The following is a 25,157-nucleotide window of genomic DNA, read 5'->3' on the forward strand; positions in this document are numbered from 1 at the left end:
TAATCCAAAACCACCTTTAATTTTATAATGGGAATGGCACATCCCATGCCTTTAATTCCAATCGAGGGTTTGGAGGAATACTAGTTATCTTTCTTTTTATCTTCCCTTTTTTTTAAAAAAGAAAAAAGAAAAAAAGAAATATAATTATATTAGATCAATAGGAAAATAGAGTACATATGATGTAGACTGTAAAGAGAGTCATCCTAATAGCAATATAGCAGACATCGGGAAAAACTTCTTTGGTGACCTGAGCCAGTTGAAAATTTAAAATAATCTAGAGAAAATCACTCTCAAAAATCATTTTTCTATAACCTTTCTACTGTCATAATTTCCTCAAATCTAATCCAACGACATCAAACATATAATTGGCCACTAAACGACACGATTATCCTAAAGGGACTAAGAACATCCAGCATACTCAACTAAAGTGTCTGAAATTATGAGAAGAAAAAAACACATACAAACTCATAGAGTTTCCGAAGTTTATTTAATTCAGTTTATGTTGCGTGTATTTTACTCTCATATAAATCTATGTATTTAATGCAAATTACTAATATTTCACTTGTGAACGGAATAAATAGTTTATAAACACATAAATACACAGATTTATTTGTGGGTGAAATATACGATAATATCCAAATGATGGTTATAAATTAATCAAGCAAATTAAAGCAAATTTTTTTTGTTTTGTTTTAAAGCAAAATGAATGGCCTTATTAATGCAGTAAACGACACGGCGCAGAGGAGTTGCAGAAGATGACGTTAAAAACGACAAAAACTTGTCACGATGAAGTACGCAAATGTTTTTTATATGTAGAGGGTTTGAAAGCCATTTGAGAAACCCCACAAAACAAACTCAGTGTTTCCTTCCACAGTGAGAAAGAAAGAGAGTCAACAACTCCTCTGTTCCAATCACAAGCAATTCCACTGTTCCATCCATCCATGGCTCTGGTGCAAGGCAAATGGATCAAGGTCTCTTCCCTACTTCCCATTCAAGTTTCTAGCTCTGTTTTAGATCATCATTTTGCAATTTTTTTTTTAAGAGTAACTCAAATTGTGATAAAATCTTGATTTATACTGTTTCAAGAAATGGTTATCCAACTTGTGTGGTGCATCTTCTTCTTTTGGGTACTGCAAATGTGGTTTATTTTATTTATTTAATCAGAGGACAAAAAAAAAAAAGTTTGGCCTCTTCGGTTAAAGATTGGGTCTTCTTTAAAATCAATGAAAACACTTAAAAATCTCCTGTGTGTGCATCAGTTTTAACAGATTGGATGAAAATTCTCTACTTGGTTTAGATCTAAAGACAATTGGTATATAATTTGCTGTAACATGTGACTTAGGAAGATATTGTTAGGTCATATTTTTAAGAGAGAGAGAGAGAGAGAGATTTGTAAATGTGATACAAACAGTTTTATTCATCTTATTTGCATATGCAAATCTTGTACTATTGTTTTTCAGCTTGATCAAAAGGGTACTGGGCCTGGAGCAAGAAGCTCACATGCCATTACCCTAGTAGGACAGAAGGGCTATGTTTTTGGTGGCGAATTCACGCCACGTGTCCCCGTCGACAACAAACTCCACGTGTTTGACCTCAAGGAGCTGACGTGGTCTGTGATCGAGGGAACCGGTGATGTCCCGCCGCCACGTGTTGGTGTGACATTGGTAGCCGTTGGACAAATCATCTATGTTTTTGGTGGCAGGGACTATGACCACAACGAGCTCAATGAGCTCTATTCCTTTGACACATCTACAAACAACTGGACCCTAATTTCTAGTGGGGACATTGGGCCCCCTCATCGGAGCTACCACTCCGTGACAGCCGATGACCGCCATGTGTATATTTTTGGCGGCTGCGGTGTGGCCGGCCGCCTTAATGATCTATGGGCCTACGACGTGGTTGATAAAAAATGGATCCAATACCCAAAACCGGGTGACAATTTGAAAGGGAGAGGCGGGCCTGGCCTGCTAGTGGTTGAAGGGAAAATATGGGTTGTGTATGGCTTTGCTGGAGAGGAAGCTGACGATGTGCACACCTTCGACCCAGCCCATGGTGAGTGGACCCAAATTGAGACAAGCGGCGAGAAACCAACGGCTCGGAGTGTATTCTCTACGGTAGCAATCGGAAAATACATAGTTATATACGGTGGGGAAGTGGACCCTAGTGACTTGGGCCACATGGGTGCTGGGAAATTTGCTGCTGAGGTCTATGCACTGGACACAGAGACATTGGTGTGGAAGAGGTGGGATGATGGGCTGGGCTCGGCCCATCATCCCGGCCCTCGCGGGTGGTGCGCATTTGCCCGTGGGCACTGGGACGGAGAAGTGGGCCTTTTGGTGTATGGCGGGAACTCACCAACTAATGATCGCCTTGGTGATATTTTCTTCTTCACTCCTTATTTGGAAGCAAATGGTAAATGATTAGATATGGTGATGCATGAGAGTGAGAGTGGTGATGTTAGCTTAATGTCATGTACTGGAAAATGGAACTATGGTATGGGTATGTATATTTGTGTGTAATAAAATCTAGACATGACTTTGTGTATGTCAGAATAGGGTTGTATTTCCTTTTCTATTTTCTTTCTTTTTTGCTTCTGATTTGGTAGACTTCAGAACCCATATGAATCTGATTTGAATTTGGCCTCACACCGATATCAATCTTGTTACTGTTTTGTTTTGGAAACAAAAAAGAAACATGTTAAACATTGGAGGATCTTCATCTGTCTTGATACTACCAATCTTAATGTGAAAGTTGAAAATAATTATTTGGTCTAGCGACATCTGTGTTTAAGGAAATTGTAAATTTCAATATCGTTGTTGAATAAACAAAATTATTACAGTCTGTCATTGAGTTCAAGCTAATTCTTATGAGCTTCATTCTTCTAAAACATAACATATTGGATTGTTGTTTATTTTATTAAGTTATGTCCCAACACACCAAATAACACTCATAACTCTAATTGAAATAGTCTAGTTCCACTCTCCAAACGTTGAATATGTATACACTTTAATTACCCTTCAAGTCAGATTTTAAATGGTATAATATGCAATTTAATTGTAATACACAATACATTTTTTTACATTAAATTATTTTTTCGAATCAAATGAAGAAGAAAAAAAAAAAAATCAGTTTTCCCACAAACAAGACCTCTCAAGCCAATCACATAAGCAAAACCCCAACGCACAAACTCAAAACAACCATACCCAATCTCCCACCGTCCAATCCCGCGTCTCCATTCTTATCACTATCAGCCGTTTGATCGTTCGAATCATCAGATCCCGGCGCGTCAGCAGAATCATCCGGCCCCTCAGCCACCTCCTTCGGCGCAGGCGCCGTCTTCACCTTGAACAGCTCCGTCGGCTGCAAGACCTTGTTCACCTTGTAAATCACCAGAGGCTCCTCGTCGATCAATGTCCCCGTTATCTTCGCCGTCACGACCTCCGTCTCCAAGCTGACGATCTCGCCGTCATTTTGGACGGTGAAATCGAACTTGTTGGCCTTGTCGGTGGCCAGGGTGTTGACGAGGCCGTTGTTGGACTTGAGCATCTGGAGGGACTGGTACACAGGGATGCCGTGGTAGAGCAGCAACGACACCTTTTGGGATGTCGTTAGGTTTTTGTACTTGGGAAGGAAGCCGTTGATGACGGCGTCCGTCGGGCAAAACACCGTTAGGCCTCCGTCAATGTTGGTCTCGAAGGTCGTGTCTGCTCCCGATGAGATCAGCAAGTCGGCGAAGGCTTTGCAGCCTTGCTTTGATAGGATCGCCGTTAGGTTCAGCTGGCTTGGCCCTGCGGTTGGCGCCTCAGCTTCCGCCGAAGTTAATACCTGAAACGCAGTCGTTTCATGTGATATTGTTAAACGCAGTCGTTTCATGTCTACTATATACTGTACCTTTGTCTAGTGGCCAAAATGAAGTGTACCAAAGCAAGTTGGAATTCGATATTTCTTAAAATCAAACAAGAATCAAAGTACCAGCATATGTTGGGAATTTTTGAGGTCTTGTGGGGGAGAATTCGTGTCCTTTGCTTAAGTATCTAGTAAGAATTTGATTTGAGAACTTCATAACATACTGAGTTTACCACTACACATTGTAACACATTTTACACGTGTGTATGTATGTATTCTATCTTGTTATGGTAGTATATTGTCGGTGTAAATTTTTTTTTCGTACGGATTTTAATTTAAATGTGTGATTCATATTCACAGTTTAATAATATAAGTTAATAGGTAGTGTTAATAATATAAGTTAATAGGTAGTGTTAATTTTGATCTAGTAGTATTAATTTATCATCTATAAGGTTCATTCCTATCCCAAAATGATCCCAACCATTTACCTGACTGATTTGCAAGACGGAGATATTGTATGGAATCTCCTGCACAGACTTCACATAGAAGGAATTAAGCTTCCCATCATTGTCTTGAGCTCCAAAGCCGACTTTACCGCCCTTGAGGTTGGTGATGTTCACGTACCCCGAAGTCCCTGCCGCCGCCCCCGTGGCCTGGAACATGCTGCTAGCCAAGGTGGTGCCGTGGGTGATCTGGTGAAGTTTCTTGGCACCGAAGTAATCCACAAGAACATGGAGGGAAAGCACATTCTTTATGGTGTAGACAGAGAGTCCTTTGGAGAGGAGGGAAGACATGGCGGCATTGTCGATGGCGAGGACGGTGATGGTCTGGCGGCGGTTGATCTCTGTGGCGAGGTGGGTGAGGGTGAGGTAGTGGTTGAAGGAGGAGAGCTCTGGGTGTTTGGCGAGTATGCGCGTAATGTTATGTGCTTGGGATGTGGAGGAGAGGAGGAAGAGGAAGAGGGCTGAGAGGGCTAGGCTGGAGGTGAGGGCTGGTGGGTGTGGCATTGTGGAAATGTGGAGGAGGGGAAGGGGAGTGGAGGTGGGTTTTGGGAAGGGGGAGGAATGGGAAGAAGAAAGAGATTGTGTGCGTATATGTGATGAGACTGAGGACTTATGAGTTATGCCAGCTTGGTTTAGGTAGGGGGTGAGGGCATATAATATTTTGATGGGTCCTTCTTGTGATGATGTATTGACAATTGTCAATTGTGCTTGTGAATTTGAGAGAATATATTTGGGGATCAAATTGATCAGACAATTTTCTACCTATAGACTCTCTATTGTTGGGTCAAATTGAAATCTGAAGTTGTGATTGATCCATAATGGTTGAAACATGAAAGGGAAAGGGACCACATGATTTATCAAATCCTCATTAAAAGAAAAAAATCAGAGCAAAAATGCGGTTCAATTAATGATATGCAAATTGTCAATGCACACTTATTCTCAAGACCAGAAGATTTTAGTTGTTGGTACACTACTTTTCAAAGATCAAGCTTGTTTAAGTGCATAGAATTTGAATTACGGACTTTTGGATAGTCGTTCAAAGTGATTAAAAGTAGAGTACCTCTATATTCGAAGTATTGTGTTCGAATTATCCCTCTATATATATATATATATATATATATAAAGACTTTTGCTTCCGATGGATCACTAAGTTTGAACAAACGGGATGTCAAAATTAAAAAGATAGAAGCATAAGTAAGATGATTTGAATATAAAGTAGATGAAATGGCAACATCAGTGTCCTCATGCATATGGCCAAAGAGAAAACTACGCCCCTGCATGAGTTGATTAAGCCATAGGGCCCCTGATTAGCATAAAAAACAAAGAGAAAGGGTTTAATTAAGCAAACTACATGTGTCGGCAGCAGTGTGCTCCAGAAAAGCCAGACTGGTTTGAAGAGAGAAACTAGTTGAGTTTAGGCTACATGGACAGCGATGGCTGATCCCCTAAAGAAAAATACAAATAATAAAAACATTTCAATAATATTTTGATGGGTAGCATTTTCTTTTCATATTCTGTTGGATCCAGGCTGTTCTTGTTTGTTTTGTTTGATGGTCGCAATGTCGTCTCTTTACAAGATAAAATTGATTATTCTTTTGTTCCCATTTCCCATGTTCCGACGGTCCATCTCTTGTGTGATTCTTCATAATGCAAACTTAAACATCATTGCGCTTTTTGATTAATCACATTTAGAGGTAACACTGTGAATAAGTTTCCGTCTAGAAGAATGAGACTCATAAGGATTGATTTGAACGTAATTCCAATACAATCCAAATCGAGCCACTAAATTAGAGCATCTCCAACTCATATGTTAAATTGCCACATGGACATGAAATGAAAAAAATTGAAGGTTAAAGTTGCTCCAACCGAGTAGTCAAATCCTACATGGATTTGAAGGCCGAAAGAAATATGTCAAAAATAACATATCAAAAAGATTGATGTTAAATATTTTTTTAGTTATGGACCTCACTATCATTTACTCTCTTTTAAAACTTAATGCATCATATGGATCCCATTTGCTTTTAAAACTATAATAAAATAATATGATATTTGGTATTTCAAGTGGAGTTAAATTTTTTTCAAAATATCAAATTGCTACATAAACTATTAAAATCAAATTTTACATTTTAGATTTGACATCTCGGTTGGAGAGTGAAAAAATAGATGCTTGTATTTCAGTGGAAAAGTAGGTGGTTTGCTTTGCTTGTTTAGTGGTGTAGGCATAAAATGCTAGGGAGACCAACTTTAGATACCAACTCTCTAATAGAGTGTGTAACCCATTGTATTGGTGGGCTCCACCTCTAATATATATATATATATATATATATGTGTACGACCATGCATGACTTCAGTGGTGTATGCCCAATTTGTTCAAAGAAAAACCAGAGCAAATGAAAAAGCAACATAGGCATTTCCCATCTTTATTCTAGGTCCAAAGGGGCAGAGTGACAGAAGAGAAAAGAACGAGAAACCCTGTATCTTCTAGTGAAGGAAATCTGCATTTTACTCTTTTAGTTAAGAGCATATTCAAGAGGGGGTCCAAAGCGGACAATATCGTTTTACGGCGGAGTCGATCTCGGGATGTGACAATTTGGTATCAGAGTCACTCTGTCATGTGGTACGAATGTGCCGACGAGGACGTCAGGCCTCCTAAGGGGGTTAGATTGTAACATCCCACATCGACCACAGAGAGGGGGTGATGTGCCTTATATGTATATGTCCGCCTCCATCTAGCACTAGGCCTTTTGGGAGCTCACTGGCTTCGGAGTCATTGGAATTCCGAAGTTAAGCGAGTTGGGGCTAGAGCAATCCCAGGATGGGTGACCCATTGGGAAGTTGCTCGTGAGTTCCCAGAAACAAAACCGTGAGGGCAGAGAGAGGGGCCCAAAGCGGACAATATCGTGCTACGGCGGAGCAGATCCCCATCAATTGGTATCAAAGCTATGGCTCAAGATCTGCTTTATCGGGGAGGTTTTTGGATAGAGGGTCGTGTTAACAACTACAACGACAATGACATGGAGGAAATTAGTAGGATGCTACAGTAACTTACGGAATGCATTGCTCGCATTGAAGCTCGAACCTAGATAGGTAAGAGTTCTGACGGGGAAGGATGTGTGAACCCTTATCTGAACAGAGTAGCTTGCATCGACACTCTAAGCCATGGGAGTCTCGATGGGGAGTACAAGGGAGATAGCCCTTTTCATTATTGCGCTCCGTTGTGTGAGTCAAGTAAAGAGGGGCACGGTTATTCTCATTGTGTCTTTGAATGTATAAATGAATTTCGTAATTTTTGTGCATCTTGTTATTCATCAAAGTTATTAAATTTGGATTTACCTCCAATATTTGATCCTTGCAACTGTGAAAATTGCAATGAAAAATGTCTGGGTGTTCAAAGCAATTTTGATAAGCAATTTATTGACCAGAACAGTGAAGAGATGAGAATTGAGAAAACTTTCGAAGATATTATTGATTTTATGAGCATTAATATTTTCACTTGGATGGTTGCCAAAAATTTGGTTGATTTTGTCAATCAGTTGAAGATTCTAGAGAGAGACATTTGCATTGCTAGAGGGAGTAAGAAGCCAAAAATAACTAAATATTCCAAATATATTTTTATTTGGAAAGGAAGGTTTCAATTGGATGCTAAAAGATCCAGAATTAATATGAAGCAATTGAAGATTCTATTTGGATTTTCCTCAATCAAAGGCTTCAATTCGAGGACGAATTCTTTCCAACCATGGGAGTCTGATGCAGGAGCATAGGGGTGGATCAAGATAGATATTTACCATTTAATTATTTATTTCATGATATATTGTTATTTTCTTATTTAGGTAGTTTTAGAATATCTTTTATTATTTATGTGTGATTTTATAATTAATTAGTTTACTTTTGGACCAAGTAGCCTTGGTGCCCAAGTTTTGTAAAGCCTATAAATAAGGCTAATGTAATAGTTGTAGGGATATATGTGGATGATTAATAAAATAGTTTATTTGTGGCATGAATTTGCTACGATATATGTGAGTTTGCACTAGCCCTAGATTTCGATGCTCGTGGATGTGGTTGGTGACCTGTGTCCGGATCCCGATCCCCATCAATTGGTATCCAAGAGAGTCTTCAAAGTTTAGTCAAATTCTAGCTAAAATAGCAAGAAAACTATTATAACAAACCACTTAAAAGGTGTTTTCTCTAGCAATGTTCTCTATTTTGGCTAATTTGAAATATTTATTATTATTTTCTCTTTCTATCTCTCCCTCTTTCTATTGCAAGTCCAATATATTAAAAAAATATATTAGAAACCCAATCCCACCAACCTCCCAAATGTCTCTATCTTTCTCTCCCTTTTTTCTCTCCCCCTCTAGCCAAATTCTCTCTCCTCCTTACTAGATGTAGAGAGACAAAAGTTGGTTCCCCAAAATAGAGAGCCAAATAGGGAGTCTGCTGGAGGAGGATTTTTCTTCTTTTTAGCCAAAGTAGATAGGGATGAGGGGATAGAGAGTCTGTTGGAGATGCTCTTACAATTTACTTTGCTAGGTATGTAACTATACATAATATACACACTTTTACAATCAGTTTTTTTTTTTTTTTATAATTTTTTTATAGAGAGAAAAGGGATAATCGTATTTATAAATTAGGCACAAAGACCACACAGGCAAATAGAAATACTCATAAAGGCGTAATACAAATATAGAAGCATATTAGTTACACACAGTTAATCCAAATACAAGGCCATATAAAGTTAGAAAAATTTCGGCATAAAAACCGCATGTCTGAACAAACATAAATCGAGTGCCCTAAATTCCTAGCCCCCTCTCCCCACCCCCCCTCCCCCCAAATTTTTTTTTTTTGACCTCTCTCCTATATTATATAATGTAATATATACAATTTACTAATAAACAACTTGTGTTGAAATTTGTATGTTTATTTTGAAAAAAATATAATTCAATAATTGCCTTAAATTACCTTTATTAGTAGATGTTATTTTCAATTAATATGAGCTGATTTTCTCAACTTGATGTATTTGCTGCCTTTAAAGCCCACCCACGTCTCTTTTGTGGTATACTATGTATGTATATATAATAAAACTAGAAGAGAAACACAACACAACAGCTGCTGCCTTCTTCCTCTTCATCTCATGAAATTCTATCTTCCTCTTATTTCCTAAACTAAGTTTCTGAGCAACATAGAAAGGTGTTTGTATTTTGGTCCTTTCTCTGTGCAAGGAAGAACCTAGACAATGGAGATTCTAGGGCTGTTTTATCTTGGGGACGTAGTGGCCTTTTCTGAACTGCGTGCACAAATTGGGCAGAGCTGCGAAATGTCTTAAAGAGAGCGACGTAGTACGCGACTCATCCCAAGAATCGTTCAGAGTTGTACATATAATTTTTTCTGGTAATATTGTTCTTTTAATTTTCTCTGCTTCAACAACTTGTAATTTAAATTAATGGCCCCTTTAAAAACAACTAGACATGACTAATTTTGAAAATTTTAGTTCTAACATGTGTTTTGAAGACTTATATGTATTTGATATACTTGTGTTTTCTATCTCAGCCCCTCCAATCTTACAATTCTAGCTTTGTCATGTCGATACAACTACAACTTCTAAATTCTTACATGTATAAAAATAAAAAAATAAAAAAAGAGACTACAACTTTTATATACACATTTACAATTGTTTTTGCCCCAAATAACAAATGTAGAGATGCATGTTGTGCCCATTACAATTTTCAGGATCCATTAAGTTCAAATTATAGTGATGGTTATTTTTTTCCTTGGGTTTTGTTGATACGGAGACTGGTTCTGTTGAACTGAAGTCTAGACTCGGGCTTGGGCCAGAATGTACCCTGGACTGTTGGGTTGAATCGACCTCTTGGAACAACCTACACACTTCAAGCAACTAGATTGTCAGAAGAGGGGAGGCTGGTGTGATACTAGTCAAACCCCATCCGATGGCGAAGCTAATGGTTGGATATAAATGGGGAAAATGGATACAGAGTTTCTAGGTGAAAATAGTTATTACCTTTGTCTCAATGCAGGTGAAGGGTATTTATAAAGGGAGAAGTGGAGATCATATCTCCTTAAATCTATCAAAAGGGGAGATCTTCAATCGTTCCCAATGTTGGGATCAGAGAGTGGTTATGGGCCTCAGTCACTGTGCTGAGTATCAGGGACCAAGTAGCAAGACGACACCTGGCTTGGATGTGAAGCGCAATAAATGCTCCATTTCAGCTCCCATGGTGGTATTAAGTGTGTGAAGTGACCTGGTTTGACAGGAATTTAGTCTGGTTGAAATACGAGCACTTCTGTCTTTTTGGTCACATGACATTACAGTGGATCCGGGGCTGCCAATCCGGTCAGGTCGGTGCATGTGCACCCCAACTTTGGCCGGGCTGCGTCCCTTGATAAGCTCAACTATAAGGCCCATTAGCAGTACTTGGGGTGGCCAACTCGGTCAGGTTAGTATATGAATGTCCCAACCTTAATTGGCCACGTGGTGTTCTCTGATAGGCTCTACATGACCTCTTGATCCATGAGACCTGAATTCCCCAATAACCCCTCAAAACCATACTAATCAAAGATTACCACCACCAGGTTATTGTCTTTCTCTTCGACCATCAAAGTTGGGCTTCAATGATTTTTCTCTTTACATACAGGTACAGCCACCAAAACCAATACTTACATGAAATGGGTATCCCCTTTCATACAAGTTTTTCTACAATCACACGTGGAAACAAGTACAAAGACATGTCTAATTTGGACCTCGATATTTCTTTATTTGGTACACCGCAGACCGCACACAAAGAATACCCGATGTTAAGGTCATGTTTCCCCAAAAGAACACAAATACAAGACCTTTTCCTCCTCTGTCAGTCTCAGCTCATTATAAGCCAATGATTCATGGATTCTTTTCAACAGATTGGAAATTTTGAACCAACCAGAGCCCAACAACTAAATTGGGGTTTAGTCAAAACTATCTACATGAGAATCATACATTTATCCTTTCCCACTATACCCCTTTCCTTTTCCCACAATTACACTTACAGACAGACACACACAGATATATAGAACTCAAGAAAATTGAATTAACCCACCTAAATTAAGATTAACAGTCATTTATCATCATAATCATCATCCCTAATTAAATCCACCGAGCAAAGCACCTGCTTTGACCTGAGTCACCTCACAACTGAAGCTCCACCATTTCCACCACCACCCGAACCTCCACTATTCCCAACCCTAACTCCTCCACTTCCCATACCCATATGATGTTGTTGATACCCACCACCAGAATCGTACACGTGTCCCTGATGATGATGATGATGATGATTACCCATCATCACCATTCCACCATAAACCCCATTATACCCACCACCACCGCCGCTTGACCCTGAGGTTACACCGCCACCGCCACCGCCACCTCCACCGGAAGTCCCCCCACCGCCTCCGCCTGCACTATCCTTGTCTCTGCCGCCCATGATGGTCTTCTCGCCCTCAAGCTCCCGATACTTCTGCAGATAAACCTTGAGCGGCTCCACGTACTCCTCGAACCCTAGCGTCGTCATCGCCCAGAGCAAATCGTCGCCGTTGATCGTCTTCCTCTTCTCCCTCTGGCACTTGTCGGAGGCCTCTCCGGTGACGAAGCTGATAAATTCCGACACGCACTCCTGCACCGTCTCCTTCGCGTCCTTCGAGATCTTCGCGTTCGCCGGCAGCGCCTTCTTCATGATCCGGCTCACGTTAGCGATCGGCAGGAATCGGTCCTGTTCACGCGCCGACAGCTCCCCGCCCTGCGCGTGGCTGCCGTCGTTGTTCCCGCCCGAGTCGTTGTCCGAATCGGCCATATCGGGGGTCTCTGGCGCCTCGGATGGACTGCGTCGGAGAGCGATGAGGGAGGAGAGGCAGAGGTGTTGGGGTCCGTTGGATCTAGAGGGGTAATAATGCATCGGGAGTGACACGTGGATCGTTCTGGGCCGGCTGTTTCTCGATAAGTTGTGAGTTAGGTGGGGGGTTTTGGGTTGTTGGATTGGAGTGTGGGGTGTTGGATCTAACGGCAGTGGAAGTAACACGTATGCTGCTGTCCGTTTTGAGAATCTTCAGGCGGCTGCTGGGAATTAGCTCTAGGCTGTAGCCGAGTCGAACAAAGTATAAAAGTCAAATCTGTACCGTTGATTCCACCGGTTTCCACACGTGGTCTTCCTTGTAGCCGTTACTGAAAGCCGCGGCTAACATAGCAAGCAGTTGAGACTGTAGAATCTCTCGGAAATATAACCCTCATCTCAACAACATGAGAAGAACGATAGAGATATCACTATTTTGCTATTTCCATCAAATCACGTTCTAACATGTGAAATTTCTATTACGTTGAGATAGAATATGATTGACTAACAATAACAAAATAGTGTTATCTTAAATTCTCCGTGACATACAATACAAATTTTTCTCCACAAGTATATTATTTCGATTGAATTGAAAACTTTTTATGTTCTTAAACTAACACAACTCATGTCTAGCTTCGATCCAAATCTGATTTCTAATATTAAAGTATAAAACTATAACAAACACCACTAATTTAAAGCTATAAAACAATGGAGTCTATGCCAATTTGGTCTAGTGAAGTATTAATCTTCACTTTCTTTTAAATCTCAAGAAATGTAGCTATTGAATATTAAAAAAACAAAAGCAAAAACAATAGATTGAAAAGAAAAGGTCAAGAAATTTGAGAAATATTTGTGGGTAAAGTAGGTGTAAAACCTTCTGCCTTGAGTTGAGCAGGAGATGGAGAAGGTAACAATTTGGATAAGGTGCAATATGGGCAGCCATATGCCCCTTCACTATGTGCCAAAAGTCCTTGTGGGAACATTCAGAACCTTCAATATAACTAATAAGAACTTTGCAATTTCTACTAGTTTAAGCTTGAAATAAGTTGGATTGATGGGCTGAACCTTATCATACAACTAGTTGCAAAATGCAGAATATTGAATCATGAATATGATGCTAACAATAATTGTACTATTCTACATGCGTCTCTCTCCCATCAAGCGAATCGATACTAATCGAAGAAATAGAAATTACCCTATTTGTTTGATGATAAATGTGAAGTGAAAAAGAAAAAAGAAGAGGGATTGCCTTGCCGTTGGGAATGAAATTCTACTATTTGTACTTTTTCATAAAAAAATAGAGAGATATTTTCTCTACAAATTTCATAAGAAAATTTTCCATATTGAAGGAGGGTTGAACTTCACTAAGATAAAAGAAAAAAATGATTGAGAGAAGTGATTCCAAGTTTTACTGCTTGATCCTGCAATGGAATTTGAAGTGGCCATGGAGTGATTAAAAGCACAATCAACTGTAAATTTAGTCTGAATTGACCTACTTTTTATGGACATTGAGCAATTGGCATAGAAGGTAAAACAAAAGTCAGAACTTGTACTGATCTCAGTCAAAAAAAAGAGATTTTGTCAAATATTTGTTCAGAATCATTAAGAAAAAAGAGAGTATACATTAGTCTGAAGATCTGATCCCGTTAATAATTGATGCTTAATGCATTAATTGCATGTGCAAATAGTCAACATCTAGTTCATTGATTTAACAAAAGGTTGAATCTTAATCCTGAATTGTCCTTCAGAATCCAGAAAAGTGATAGAAGAGATCTAAATGGTGACCATTGTGGCCATATAGACAGCAAAAAGAGGTTCTGCAGAAAAGGAAAAGCAAGTGGGAATTCCATCAAATCAAATGTTTTTTTTTTCACCTTTGAACTCTTAATACTTAAATTTAATGTGCATTAGGAGAAAGTAAAGTGGCATAGTACAAATGCTTTAATGGGGTATCCAAAGTTTGTCAAAAAGCAGAAGCTTCACAGTGCACAACAATATAACACAAAGTAGCAAAAGCACAGAAGCATGTAACTTTCAATCAAAATCCAGGGAGGATCAAAAACTTAAATATGGTGAACTCTGAAAAAAGGGTAACTCAAGCTTCAATCTCAAACCTTGAACACTTGATAGAGCCCATGGACAAGTCGATTTCGATCAAGTTTTCTTCCTCATTCATCTCATTGATCTCAGCTAAGAGCTCCAATAGAGTATGCTGTTGGAAAATGGACTGGTGTGACAAACCTGGCCTTTTCTGCTGCAGATTATAGATTGACTCTTGTTCCTTATGACCAACATAGTATCCGCCAGGCAGGGCTATTTCGATGAGGCTATCCTCATCGGAGATAGAACCGTCTGAGCAATCCGGACTCTGAACCGCGTTGTCTCCAAATGACCAGTCTACTTCAGATTCATCACTAGTTGACAAGAGATCAAGGCATTCTCTTTGTGATATCAAATCTGGTGAACATGGTGATGCTCCTAAGTAATTATGAACAGGGTTCATACCTTCTTCTTGAGCTTCCTTCTTTTGTAAGGCAGCAGTTTCTTCCTCATCATGTTGTGTTCTTGATGCATCTTCCAAGCAAGGAGAGAATGATTGGTCACACCTGATGAGAACCTTTTCTTCAACTAACTTCTCAACCAGTACAGGTTTTTGCTTACAAAATGTGAAGAAAACAGTTGACAGAATCAATACCATTGATGTTAGGAAGATGGAGAAGAACCCAAAGCCCATTAATCCCATCAATATAAGAAATGGAGCAACAACTGCCATCCATGGTGGTGGGAACCTGAAGAACCACAAAGCAGTAGCCATTTGATCCTCAAGTATGTTTTTCAACTCCATGAATTTCTGAAGCCTGAGCTAGTAATTATTGAAAGAAAACCAATTAAGCTAAGTGGAGAGAAAAACTTTCCCTTTAGTTGGAACTTGGATTGCATGTACAGTAGATAAGTTGGTAGAGATGTACAGAAGAATACTGAGGGTAAATGATGGAACAAAATTTATAGCAGAAAGCTGGTAGAGTGGCCTTTTCAACTCTAGAATAAGCAAAAAAATATAGCAGTCACAAATCTATAGCACAAAATGAAGGATCTAGGATAGAGAGAATCTCTCAAGAACACACTTCACAATCTACAAATCTCCAGTGCTTTCCTTGCTCAAATATTTGAATATACTTCAAAACCAAAAAAAGGAAAGGCTTAGGTGGGATTTGAACAAGAAACTGCACTTGATATTAATAGTTGTATGAAAAAGGCATGAACAGCAAGGAACCAGCTGCAGTAGGTAACTACATTAGTTTGCAAAGAAGAAGCAAGCAAGGTAAGGAGAAGAAGAAATACTACTTAATTTATTATAAGAATGGAGTTTTACTGAAGGGGTGGTTGCTCTGATCACAAACTCACAGTTCCCAAGCCCCCATTACACCTAAAAAACTGGGTTTAAAAAAAAAAAAAACAATTAACACCAATCAGGTAGGTTTTACTCTGCAACTGATTCTCTTGAAAAACCCAAAACCCCTTGGTTTCCCTGTATTGGTTTACACTCTGAAAGCTTGGGAAATGAGAGAAACCATGTGCACCCATCTGAGCTCACCACATGGCACTTTCCATCCAACTTCAATCCAACAAAAAGAAAGATAAATAAAAAACAGTGGACTAAGATTATTTATTCCTCCATTCATTCATATATCTTCGTCAACTCCAAGACTAATGTATATTAGAAGTACTGTACCTGACTTTCATCAAACATAATGCTTATTATCTCTCCTCTAAACCAGCCACACCCATTAACAGAAATTTGTTTTCCTTCATGATCAGCTAGCTTGTTCAAACCAACTCAAAAGACCAACTTTTCAGCAGAAACCAAATTGCTTTCACAGTCTTCTGGGGCATCATCTTTGAAAGCTACCATTTCTTTTGCAGCAAATTATGGGAAGAGTAGCTAGCATTCAAATTAAAGAGACCCTTCAGTCAAATTTTCCCTCTTGTGGCAATAACATCAAGCTTATGCATATGCAACATGCATTGATCACCTGGGTTGTGTAAGACAGACCATATACACCCTACAGAAAACCATGCTCAATTATTTCAAAACCAAGTTCTTTTAAAATAAGCAGTGAGGGGATGAAGCAAACAAGACATGGGATCACTTACTCAGCCAAAGGAAAAAGAAAAAAAGTGGTCTACAGTTCTTAGTTGAGAACATTAAAAGAAGAAAAATGCTAAAATCACAGTGATATCTTTTGAAATGAACCCCACTCTTGCTTAAACTAGTAAAAGTTTGGGACAATAGCCGTCTAGTTGGGAACCCACCATACTGTGCTTAGTTTCTTGGCAACAAAATGTGGGGCAAAAAAAAAAAATTTCAAAAATTCAAAAAGAAGTATCAACTTGTAAATCATGAATATAGGTTATTTATCTTTGATTTTGATGGATGAACATCATAATATGTTGACATTCTTGTGATGATGCGTGTGTATAGATATTAGCTTTATGAGTGTTAATCGTGATTCATACTTTTGTGTTTATTGGGGTTGTGGCACTAATGATGATTTATTCAAGTAATGCTTTAACATATGGGCCATCTATGTGCCTCTACCAACCATGCATATATATATATATATATATATATATATATATATATATGCTTGCCTTGCCCCACTCCCCTATAATCCGGTGGAATATATGGCCTAGTCTTTCATCCATGCCATGAAATCATGTCGAGGGGGTTGAAGACTTTTTACTTATATTCAAGCTTTTGCTCCCTTTGGGATCATTGAAAGCCTTTCACTTTGAGAAATTAACATGAACATTATTACACTTAGTATGACAAAAATCAAATTGACTATGGTGTCAACAGATTTAGTGGGATTTGTCTAATGTGCATATACATGATTGCCACGTAACTAATTGGTTAAACTTTTAATATGACACTTAACGTATTCTTCAATTCATTGGAACATTTTATATTATTAGATTGTTAATTATCTGATCAAGCAGCACGTAATAGAGCAGTTACCTCTACACCCGAAGCTCTGTGTTTGAATCTCATCTCTTCCAATATTTCAATAACTACAAAGACAATTCTTTCATTAGTTTTTTTAAATCCATGAGCAGCCCATACATCTCAAAAGACTTTCCTTCTCGGTATTTTTCCCATTGTGGACCACTTGAATAATTAATCTTCTCCCCAATCTTCCTTGCACGTCAAAATACCAACATGAATACCGTCCTCATGGGAAACAAGTAAAAGTAACATTGTGCAGCTGTCAAAGAAATTAACTAAGGCAACGAAGATGATGCCACTTGTCGCCCATTTGCGTGTGGTAGCTCTACGATAAAGCAGTCTCTCACAGACATGAAACCCTAGTTCCCTAACTACAAGACATTGAGAAACAACCTTGATATTGTTAATAACTTGGTTCAAAATGAAAATGTGTTTTGGGGTCTGAGAAGTTTTTGTCTTGACCAGATTGGTGTTGGAGATCTGTGTAACTCAAGGAATGTTTGAGCTGTGAGAATGGAGGGGACCATATCTAAGACTCCATGAATGTTTCATCGTAATTGTACAATTTTTTGGATAACACAAATCGTGCTTTGAATCTAGAGTTACCTATAAACTGTTGGTACTAATTTAATTTACAGTGGTGGCCTAGTTTTTGGTTGCAGATTAAAAGTCAAAATTTTCAGTATGCATACGTTGAGTTTTATATGATTAACATATTAGTACTTGCTCTAGCGCAAATACAAACTAAATAAGGCAAGCCAGTTACAAACAAGTACTTCCATGGTACAAAACATGAGGCTAAACATCAAAGGTCTTGGTTTCAAGTCCTAGTATTCATGTAGTGTATGTGAGTTTAGTATATTATCGCATCTCTCAATAGGAAAGGTCCTAAAATAAAAAACTTACGATTTATTTTAACAACAAAAATATATTCAATAGTCAAAGTCCAAGACACTCTAACACATTATTGACGCATAGTCCAAAACGCGTTAGCTTGAAAGTGTAAAAAAATAGTGTAGTTATCTACAAATTTTTGCATTTTATTTTCACATTGAAATGTGTTATTCGATATATTGTGTTACGTAAGTCTAAAGTAATCTCTTGGGGATACTTTTGACAAAGAGTGCTTATATGTAAAAAATCGTTAGGTTTCTCAATGATCTTTATAGGGTTTCCTAGATCTATCACTGTCCACCTCTTTAATGGTCCTTAAGATTTCTTGTAATTGCTCTATAACTCCCTAGGACCATTTTATTCGCTTTCAATTATATAAAGTTTTTATTTTTATACAAACAAAATGAGTGACTTATAAAGCGACTTTCAAGGGTCCAGCCCAGTTAACGTTCATGTAAATCAATTTGAACCTTAGATATATAAATGAAATATCATTTTCGTTTTTCATGGCAATGAAAGTTGAAAACGATGATTCTTGCATTACATATATTTTTCATATAATTTTCATTTTGTGTAGTACTGGTTGCTGTCCTCCAATGACCATATAGACACTGACCCAGGCAGCAGATTCTCTTCTCATGTCACATCTCCCACCTATGTGATGCCAACATTTAACTACCAACCTATATATATTTCTGTACTTTTTCTATATTTTCATTATAATAAAGATATTGTCAATTCTCTCTCTCTCTCTCTCTCTCTCTCTCTCTCTCTCTCTCTCTCATAACTTTTATATTTGCTTTCTTTGCCAAGTATTCTCTGAGAGGGAAAAATCACTCTCATTAGATTCTTGCACTAATGCATTAATATGAGAGCCCAGATGAAATGATCCACAAAAGAAAGAGAGAGAGGAAATTAGCAAGACTAGGATTTGTTAGCATCTGCAGCATTGTCTTTAGCTTGTTATATGATTGAGTGGATGAACAGAAAGAGAGAGAGATGCCCACTTCCCAAAATCTATGATCTCATGTGTCTCTGGCTTCTTATATTATCTACATTGGAGGGTACTCAAAACCTGCTCAACTTGCACCTAGGTATGATATAGTTGGCATATTCGATTTCATTGGTATATTATATAAGCAAGTCTCACATGGAGAGATCTAAACTTTGGGACCCTTATAGCTAGGGAGGGCCTTTTATTTTGTTTTTTGTTTTTTTTTTTTGTCCATGTAGGGTGGAGTACTTCATGAAGGATCTAGCTACTAGTTGTATATATACATAGATGGGTGAACTAGCCAAAAGCAGCCTAACCATGCCAAATTTTCAAGACTTTCATGTGATGATTTGATTTCTCACCACTATATTGAAAAACCAAAGTTATGATGAGTAAGTTGATTTGTATAAGGTGTTAGATTAATTCATGATTGCAATGAGTTTACTAAACAACATCGTTCAAGAGTTACTGGTTCGTTAATGATGAATTAATCAATTATCCATGTGCACGTTGACAACTGATATAGTCAAAATTTTGATTATGATTTGTTTAACTTAACCCTATACTTCAAACAATGCCTAGAAGAGAATTGTCACCATCCAAAAGTGGTTTGATAGAGCCAATGGGAAAGTACGCATGTTTTTGCCTAAACACAAAGTTAATCAGTAATTAACTGAATAATAATGTTAATGGGGTGTTCCAAATGGCCTCAACTACATAAGACAAAGGGGTTTGAAACTCGAAGGCAACTTTTTATTGTGCTTTGCTTGAGAGGCAGAATAGGGTTTAGACTTGGCTTTACTTTGTTAATTAAAGGTTTAGGTTTGTTTTGATGCTAAAATCTCTCCATCAACAGGCAGGACATTGTCAATGTCGCTTGCACAAGAATAAAGCTCAATTTTAAATGACACTGATCGAGCAAAAGAGAAAGAATGAATTCTCAATGGATGCTTTTCTTGCATTTTAATTATAACAGAATATTTTAGAGTGCTGCTAAACGAACCCTAAAATTAACTGAGTGCACCATACTACCAAAAATGATATATTGAATTGTGAAACAAATACAAGTTTAATAAGTACACTATACTCACCATATTCAGCCCTAATCAAACTTAGAGAAGTTTGATTAGGGCTGAATATGGTTCTAGTAAAAGGATTTGTCAGTCTGTTTTAGTACAAGGATCTTGTTTCAAGTACCACCCAATGAGCTATATAGACTTTCTCATTGAATTCCGTCGTTCAAGATGACTGATGATGAATGAGATGGTGTTCCGAAAGAATCCTTTGAGTTTGACCCCGCTTCTTTGCCCACCAATCTTGATGAAAATCATTGATTTGAAAAAGGATAACAAAGCCATGAATATTGAACCTAATGGTTTGTCTCGTGAGTTAAAGTGAAGGCAAACCTGCAATGGGTTATGGGAGAGTATGCACAGCTGACAAATAGGAGAATTATGAAAGAGAAACTTCAACGCACAGATCTCCTAGAAAGGCAAATAGCAGCATAGAGAAAAATAAACAAATAAAATCTTATTTTATTGTCTTATTGGAAATTAAAATTATGCACACTTTGATTTCCTTATAACTCAGTTTGTTTCTTGTGTGCATGTGCACTAAAACACCTTTGAAAAGAGAAGTAAGATGATGAAGCTTTGAATTGAAGGAGTTAGCAAATCTACTCGCATTGTAGCTCATGAAATTAAAGATTTTGATGCAAACCCAAAATCTAAAAAGAGGGAACGAATTCATGTAAAAAGAGAAACCTGATTTAGGATTGGAATTAGGGTGTTGTGTGATAGATTGTATTAGGGTGTATCAGGGGTATTTTTGGTAGTTAAATAGGGTGTATTTAGTTAATTTTACATTTTAATTAAAATATTAGGGTGTACTTAGATTATAGGGTGTATTCAGTTAATTTTGGGGTTCTTTTAGCAGCACTAATATGCAATATGTTATTAACATATATTAATAAATAAATAACAACATACTTGGTTTGTTTCTAGCCAGTCTAGTTGAAGTAAAATATATACAAATTACGTACAAATTATTGTATTTTTATTTTGATATTGTACTTATGTTGAAAACTATGAAACATATTTCGTATTTTAAATACATCGTATTTTGATATTATATTTTTAAAAAGTCATTGTGCACTTCACTTTATGGAGTGAAATCATTTTTTAAAAAAGTCACCGTGCACTTCTAGTTGTGAAGTTTATTCTTTATATATTTATGTACGATTCTCTTTAAGCAAATACAATTACAAATACAATTCACAAGAAGGAGTAAGAAATTAAAATATGGAAAATTCAACAAACAGCTTTTGCTTTATGATGTGGCTTTCTTGGCACTCTTTGAATGAAGATTTTAGGGGTCCATACAAGAAAAGAGTCTTATTCCAGTAGTGCCATGCTCAGGCTAGTGAATTTGAGGCCTAAAACTGTAAAATCAAAACCAACTGGCTAACTCACTGCAGTGAGGTGGCAGGCTGGAATTGGTTGCTGCATCAAGTTGTAGCAACAACTGAGGAAACAGAGCGTAAAAATGACACAAGCCACAACACAACACAAGGCAACCTTCTGCTTTGAAACAGACACCATTATTAGTCCACCGTAGGATCTTCCAAACTCATTGGAGAATCAAATTCACTGTTCCTTATGCACAGTTGCCTTTTCAACACTGAGCCAGTTATTTGAGAGAGAGAGCGAGAGAGAGAGAATTACTTGTGCTGTCCATTTACACAGAAAAAGAAAAATTCAAAGGGCAAAAAAGAAAGTCTATAAGTGAAGGTGCAAAAATAATGCTACCTTTCCTTCAGTCAATTCCTGGTTGGGTTTCTTGTGTGTTTGCAATCTGTTCACAGAGATGGGTATGTCATCAATCAAAAACCTAAGTTAGTCACTTGGGTCTTTTGCTTTTTCTGTTTTTGGGTTTGTTCTTGTGTCTGTTTTTTTGCCTTTTCAATTCTTCATCAAGGAAGATTTATTTATTTATTCTCCTTTCTTTCTCTGTTTTTCCCCTTTGATTTTTTTTTTTTCTTTTTCTGTTACAATTATAAGAATATAAATCAGATTATAACTGGGTTTCCTTTGTTTTCAGTAATGGGTAATGCCAGTGGTAGAAAAGATGGAGAAGGCCCTTCTGAAGTTGACAACTTTCAAGAGTATGATGGATATGTAGAACCCATGGCTCACTCTCCTCCCCATAGCCCCAGAGCTTTCCACCCATCTCTCTTCTTCACTTCACAAGTGAGTTCTTTTCTGCGTTTTTCTATTTTTTTTTCAATAATATCATGTGTGTATGCTTTTTCTTTGTTGACAGAAGAGAAGTTTGAAGAAGAGTTCCTCAAAAAGGCGTCTCTCTTACTTGTTTATTTGGATTAATAATTGTAATTTGACAAGAAGACTGTAAAGGGTTGAAAGTTGTTTGCTTTAGTTCGGTGCAATTTTACCTGTTTATGAAAGAAATGTGGCATCATGTGATTGTGTTGAGTTATTGTTAGTTTCTTTGTGCTGTTTTGTCTCTTGACAATCATTTCTTTGATTATTCAAGCAATGGGGTGAGCCTAATTGTCAAAAGATAACTAGTAAAAACTACATGTGATATCTGTTGACATTCTACCTTAACTTTGAAGATGAATCCAGTCAATACTTGTTTGATAAACGTCCAAATGCTATACACCTATTGGTTTCAAGAAAAATGTATCCTTCTGCTAAGGTTCTTCTCTCTGGTTTTCTAATTGAATTTGTCAGATTTCAGATTTTTATCTTTGCACTAGGATTGATGTGATGCATAAAAGGCAAAAGAAAGTTTCCCTTGCATATTAGAGCTATTACTTAGATTTATGTTCTGCAAAATCTCTAAATTTTTATCTACATTTTCAGAATCCTGGGGACCCCTTACCAAGACCTGCTGAGGCATTATCACAACATTCAGTTTATAATGAATATGTACACAACGAAAAATTGATACGGGCGAAGATATCATGGAACCATGGTGGTAGGCAAGTTGCTATCACAGGATCATGGGACAATTGGGAGACCAGGTACTAAGTTACACAGCGGTTTCATCATTAAATTTCCAACTTCATTTTCTGTTTTTGACATAATCATGATTTGATATGAATAACTTTCACCTCCTATCAGTGAACTCATGCAGAGTATTGGCACAGATTTCGTTATCTTAAAGTTGCTTCCATCAGGTCTCTACCAGTACCGCTTCATTGTTGACGGGTGTTTTAGATGTGCTGCAGACTTGCCATGGGTCTATGATAATTCAGGGAGTGCCTATAATGTTTTGGACTTGCAGGTAATAAATATAATGACTTCTAATGGCTGGTCTATAAATGAAAAACTGTTCTGTTCCTTGTACTAGGCCTCTTGCTCCCTTTCTTTTTCGTTATATGTAAGGGTTTATCTTGCACTTAGGTTAAATATGATGTACTTTTGGGATGAAGGTCAAGTTTAGTTGAGTGGAGATCAGTTTACATATCAAGTATTATCAGGAAAAGTCTTAGGAGTATAGAAGCAATCTGTCTCACCTGCACTCACCCTCTTACACAAAACGCCTAAGACAAGGTTACCTAAACTTGATTTCAACATTTTATTGGGCAAAATATCAACTTTACTAGCAAGCAAACTGAATGTTCTGTATCACATCACAGTATTGGGTTCTTTTTACTTGCATTGCAGGATCAGCTTATGAGTAAGGACCTAACCTCAGATAATCTCGGTCTGTGTTTGAACTCGTAAATTAACCAGAGTTTGCTTGAGATTGTTAATTGGAACTTTAAGACCAAAATATGAATGGGACCTTAAATTCTCCCCAAGTCTCCACGTAATAATATGATATGTACATAACTTTCCAATCATATTTGGCCCATCCAATTGCTTAGGACATTTCAGTGCATTGTGAATCCGTCTTGCTGATAACCTTCCTTCTGCACTTAGCAGAGGAATCTGTGTAATATTGCTCTGCATCATATTGGAGTTTTCTTGTTAGTTGTTTCTGTCTTTGCACATTATATTATACACCAGTGGATTATAGGAATTGAGGAAGTCATCATATTTATTTCCTCTTAAAGCTCTTGTTAACACAGCTTTCCTTTCCTAGCACACACGGAAGTCAACCGCACAAAATCCTCCTAGCAATTAGCTTTCCTGATGTAAATCGGATTGTATTTATGTCTATATTATTTCTTACCTCAAGTAGACTTCCTGTACATGGTAACATATTCTTTACAGCTCTTTTCTGAGCTAAGGAGCTAAAAGAAGAAAACTTGGAAACTAAGCATAAGCGAAAAGGGCATGAATGAAACCTATCCTCTATTAGTTTACTCTCCAAACAAGTCAAAATAAAAGAGATGTTGCAAGTTGCATGAGTTACACTAATTTTGAGGTAACCGACATCTTATGGCTTGACAGTTGAAAATCATAGATGATCATATTTGGAGAAATTATTCATGTTGTCAGTTTAATGCTGCTTCAGCCGATTTCACTCTCAAAATGCATTATGCAGGAATGTGTTTCAGATTTGCATGAGCGTCTCGCAAAGTTCGAATCTCCTCCATCCCCACCTTCAAGCTACGATAACAGGCACTTAAGTGAAGATGATTTCAGTAAACCTCCGCCAGAAGTACCCCCACAGCTCCAAGAAGCATTTTTAAACAAGCCACCCTCAAATGGTGGTGACCAGCCATTGCCAAAGCCTCATCATTCACAATTGAACCATTTGCACATCCAGAACCATGTTGGTGGCAAGTTTTTTGCACTCAGCTCTACACATAGGTTTCGTCAAAAACTTGTTACGGCAGTATTATACAAGCCATTGAGAAGAGCAAATCATTAGTTCTTTTTATCTTATTATGGGATGGGAGTAGAGAATATTTTATAGATGTAATATTGATTAGAGGATTGTAATGATTCAGTAGGTTGAGAAAGCGGTTAATGTAGGCAAAACTGTGAAAATTGGATTGTTTGCCAAATATGTTTCAAGTACTTCAATTTGGATATGATCATGTGCCCTTTCATCAATTATTT

General features: G+C 37.7%; 5 protein-coding genes across 5 annotated transcripts; 2 read left to right on the forward strand and 3 right to left on the reverse strand.

Moving 5' to 3' along the window:
- The first annotated feature begins 854 nt into the window (after nt 1-854).
- LOC117623543 (nitrile-specifier protein 5-like) lies at nt 855-2,645 on the forward strand. Its single transcript, XM_034354562.1, has 2 exons — nt 855-971; nt 1,461-2,645. Exons 1-2 carry the CDS (start codon nt 942-944, stop codon nt 2,418-2,420), a joined length of 990 nt encoding a protein of 329 aa, XP_034210453.1. The 5' UTR covers nt 855-941; the 3' UTR covers nt 2,421-2,645.
- Nucleotides 2,646-3,141: 496 nt separating this feature from the next.
- Nucleotides 3,142-4,853, reverse strand: LOC117622248 (fasciclin-like arabinogalactan protein 2). Its single transcript, XM_034352852.1, has 2 exons — nt 4,335-4,853; nt 3,142-3,825 (listed from the first exon to the last, which is right to left on the reverse strand). Exons 1-2 carry the CDS (start codon nt 4,851-4,853, stop codon nt 3,160-3,162), a joined length of 1,185 nt encoding a protein of 394 aa, XP_034208743.1. The 3' UTR covers nt 3,142-3,159.
- A 6,242-nt stretch (nt 4,854-11,095) lies between these two features.
- LOC117622187 (nuclear transcription factor Y subunit B-3-like) lies at nt 11,096-12,237 on the reverse strand. Its single transcript, XM_034352775.1, has one exon. It carries the CDS (start codon nt 12,185-12,187, stop codon nt 11,522-11,524), a length of 666 nt encoding a protein of 221 aa, XP_034208666.1. The 5' UTR covers nt 12,188-12,237; the 3' UTR covers nt 11,096-11,521.
- A 1,902-nt stretch (nt 12,238-14,139) lies between these two features.
- LOC117623079 lies at nt 14,140-15,139 on the reverse strand. The gene has a single exon (XM_034353930.1). The coding sequence runs from the start codon at nt 15,066-15,068 to the stop codon at nt 14,319-14,321; it is 750 nt and encodes a 249-aa protein (XP_034209821.1). The 5' UTR covers nt 15,069-15,139; the 3' UTR covers nt 14,140-14,318.
- A 6,568-nt stretch (nt 15,140-21,707) lies between these two features.
- Nucleotides 21,708-25,129, forward strand: LOC117622205 (SNF1-related protein kinase regulatory subunit beta-2-like). The gene is made up of 5 exons (XM_034352795.1): nt 21,708-21,988; nt 22,219-22,367; nt 23,004-23,164; nt 23,265-23,427; nt 24,637-25,129. Exons 1-5 carry the CDS (start codon nt 21,985-21,987, stop codon nt 24,964-24,966), a joined length of 807 nt encoding a protein of 268 aa, XP_034208686.1. The 5' UTR covers nt 21,708-21,984; the 3' UTR covers nt 24,967-25,129.
- The last annotated feature ends 28 nt before the right edge of the window (nt 25,130-25,157 follow it).

This window comes from Prunus dulcis, chromosome 3, assembly GCF_902201215.1.
Source record: "Prunus dulcis chromosome 3, ALMONDv2, whole genome shotgun sequence".
Taxonomy (NCBI): Eukaryota; Viridiplantae; Streptophyta; class Magnoliopsida; order Rosales; family Rosaceae; genus Prunus; species Prunus dulcis.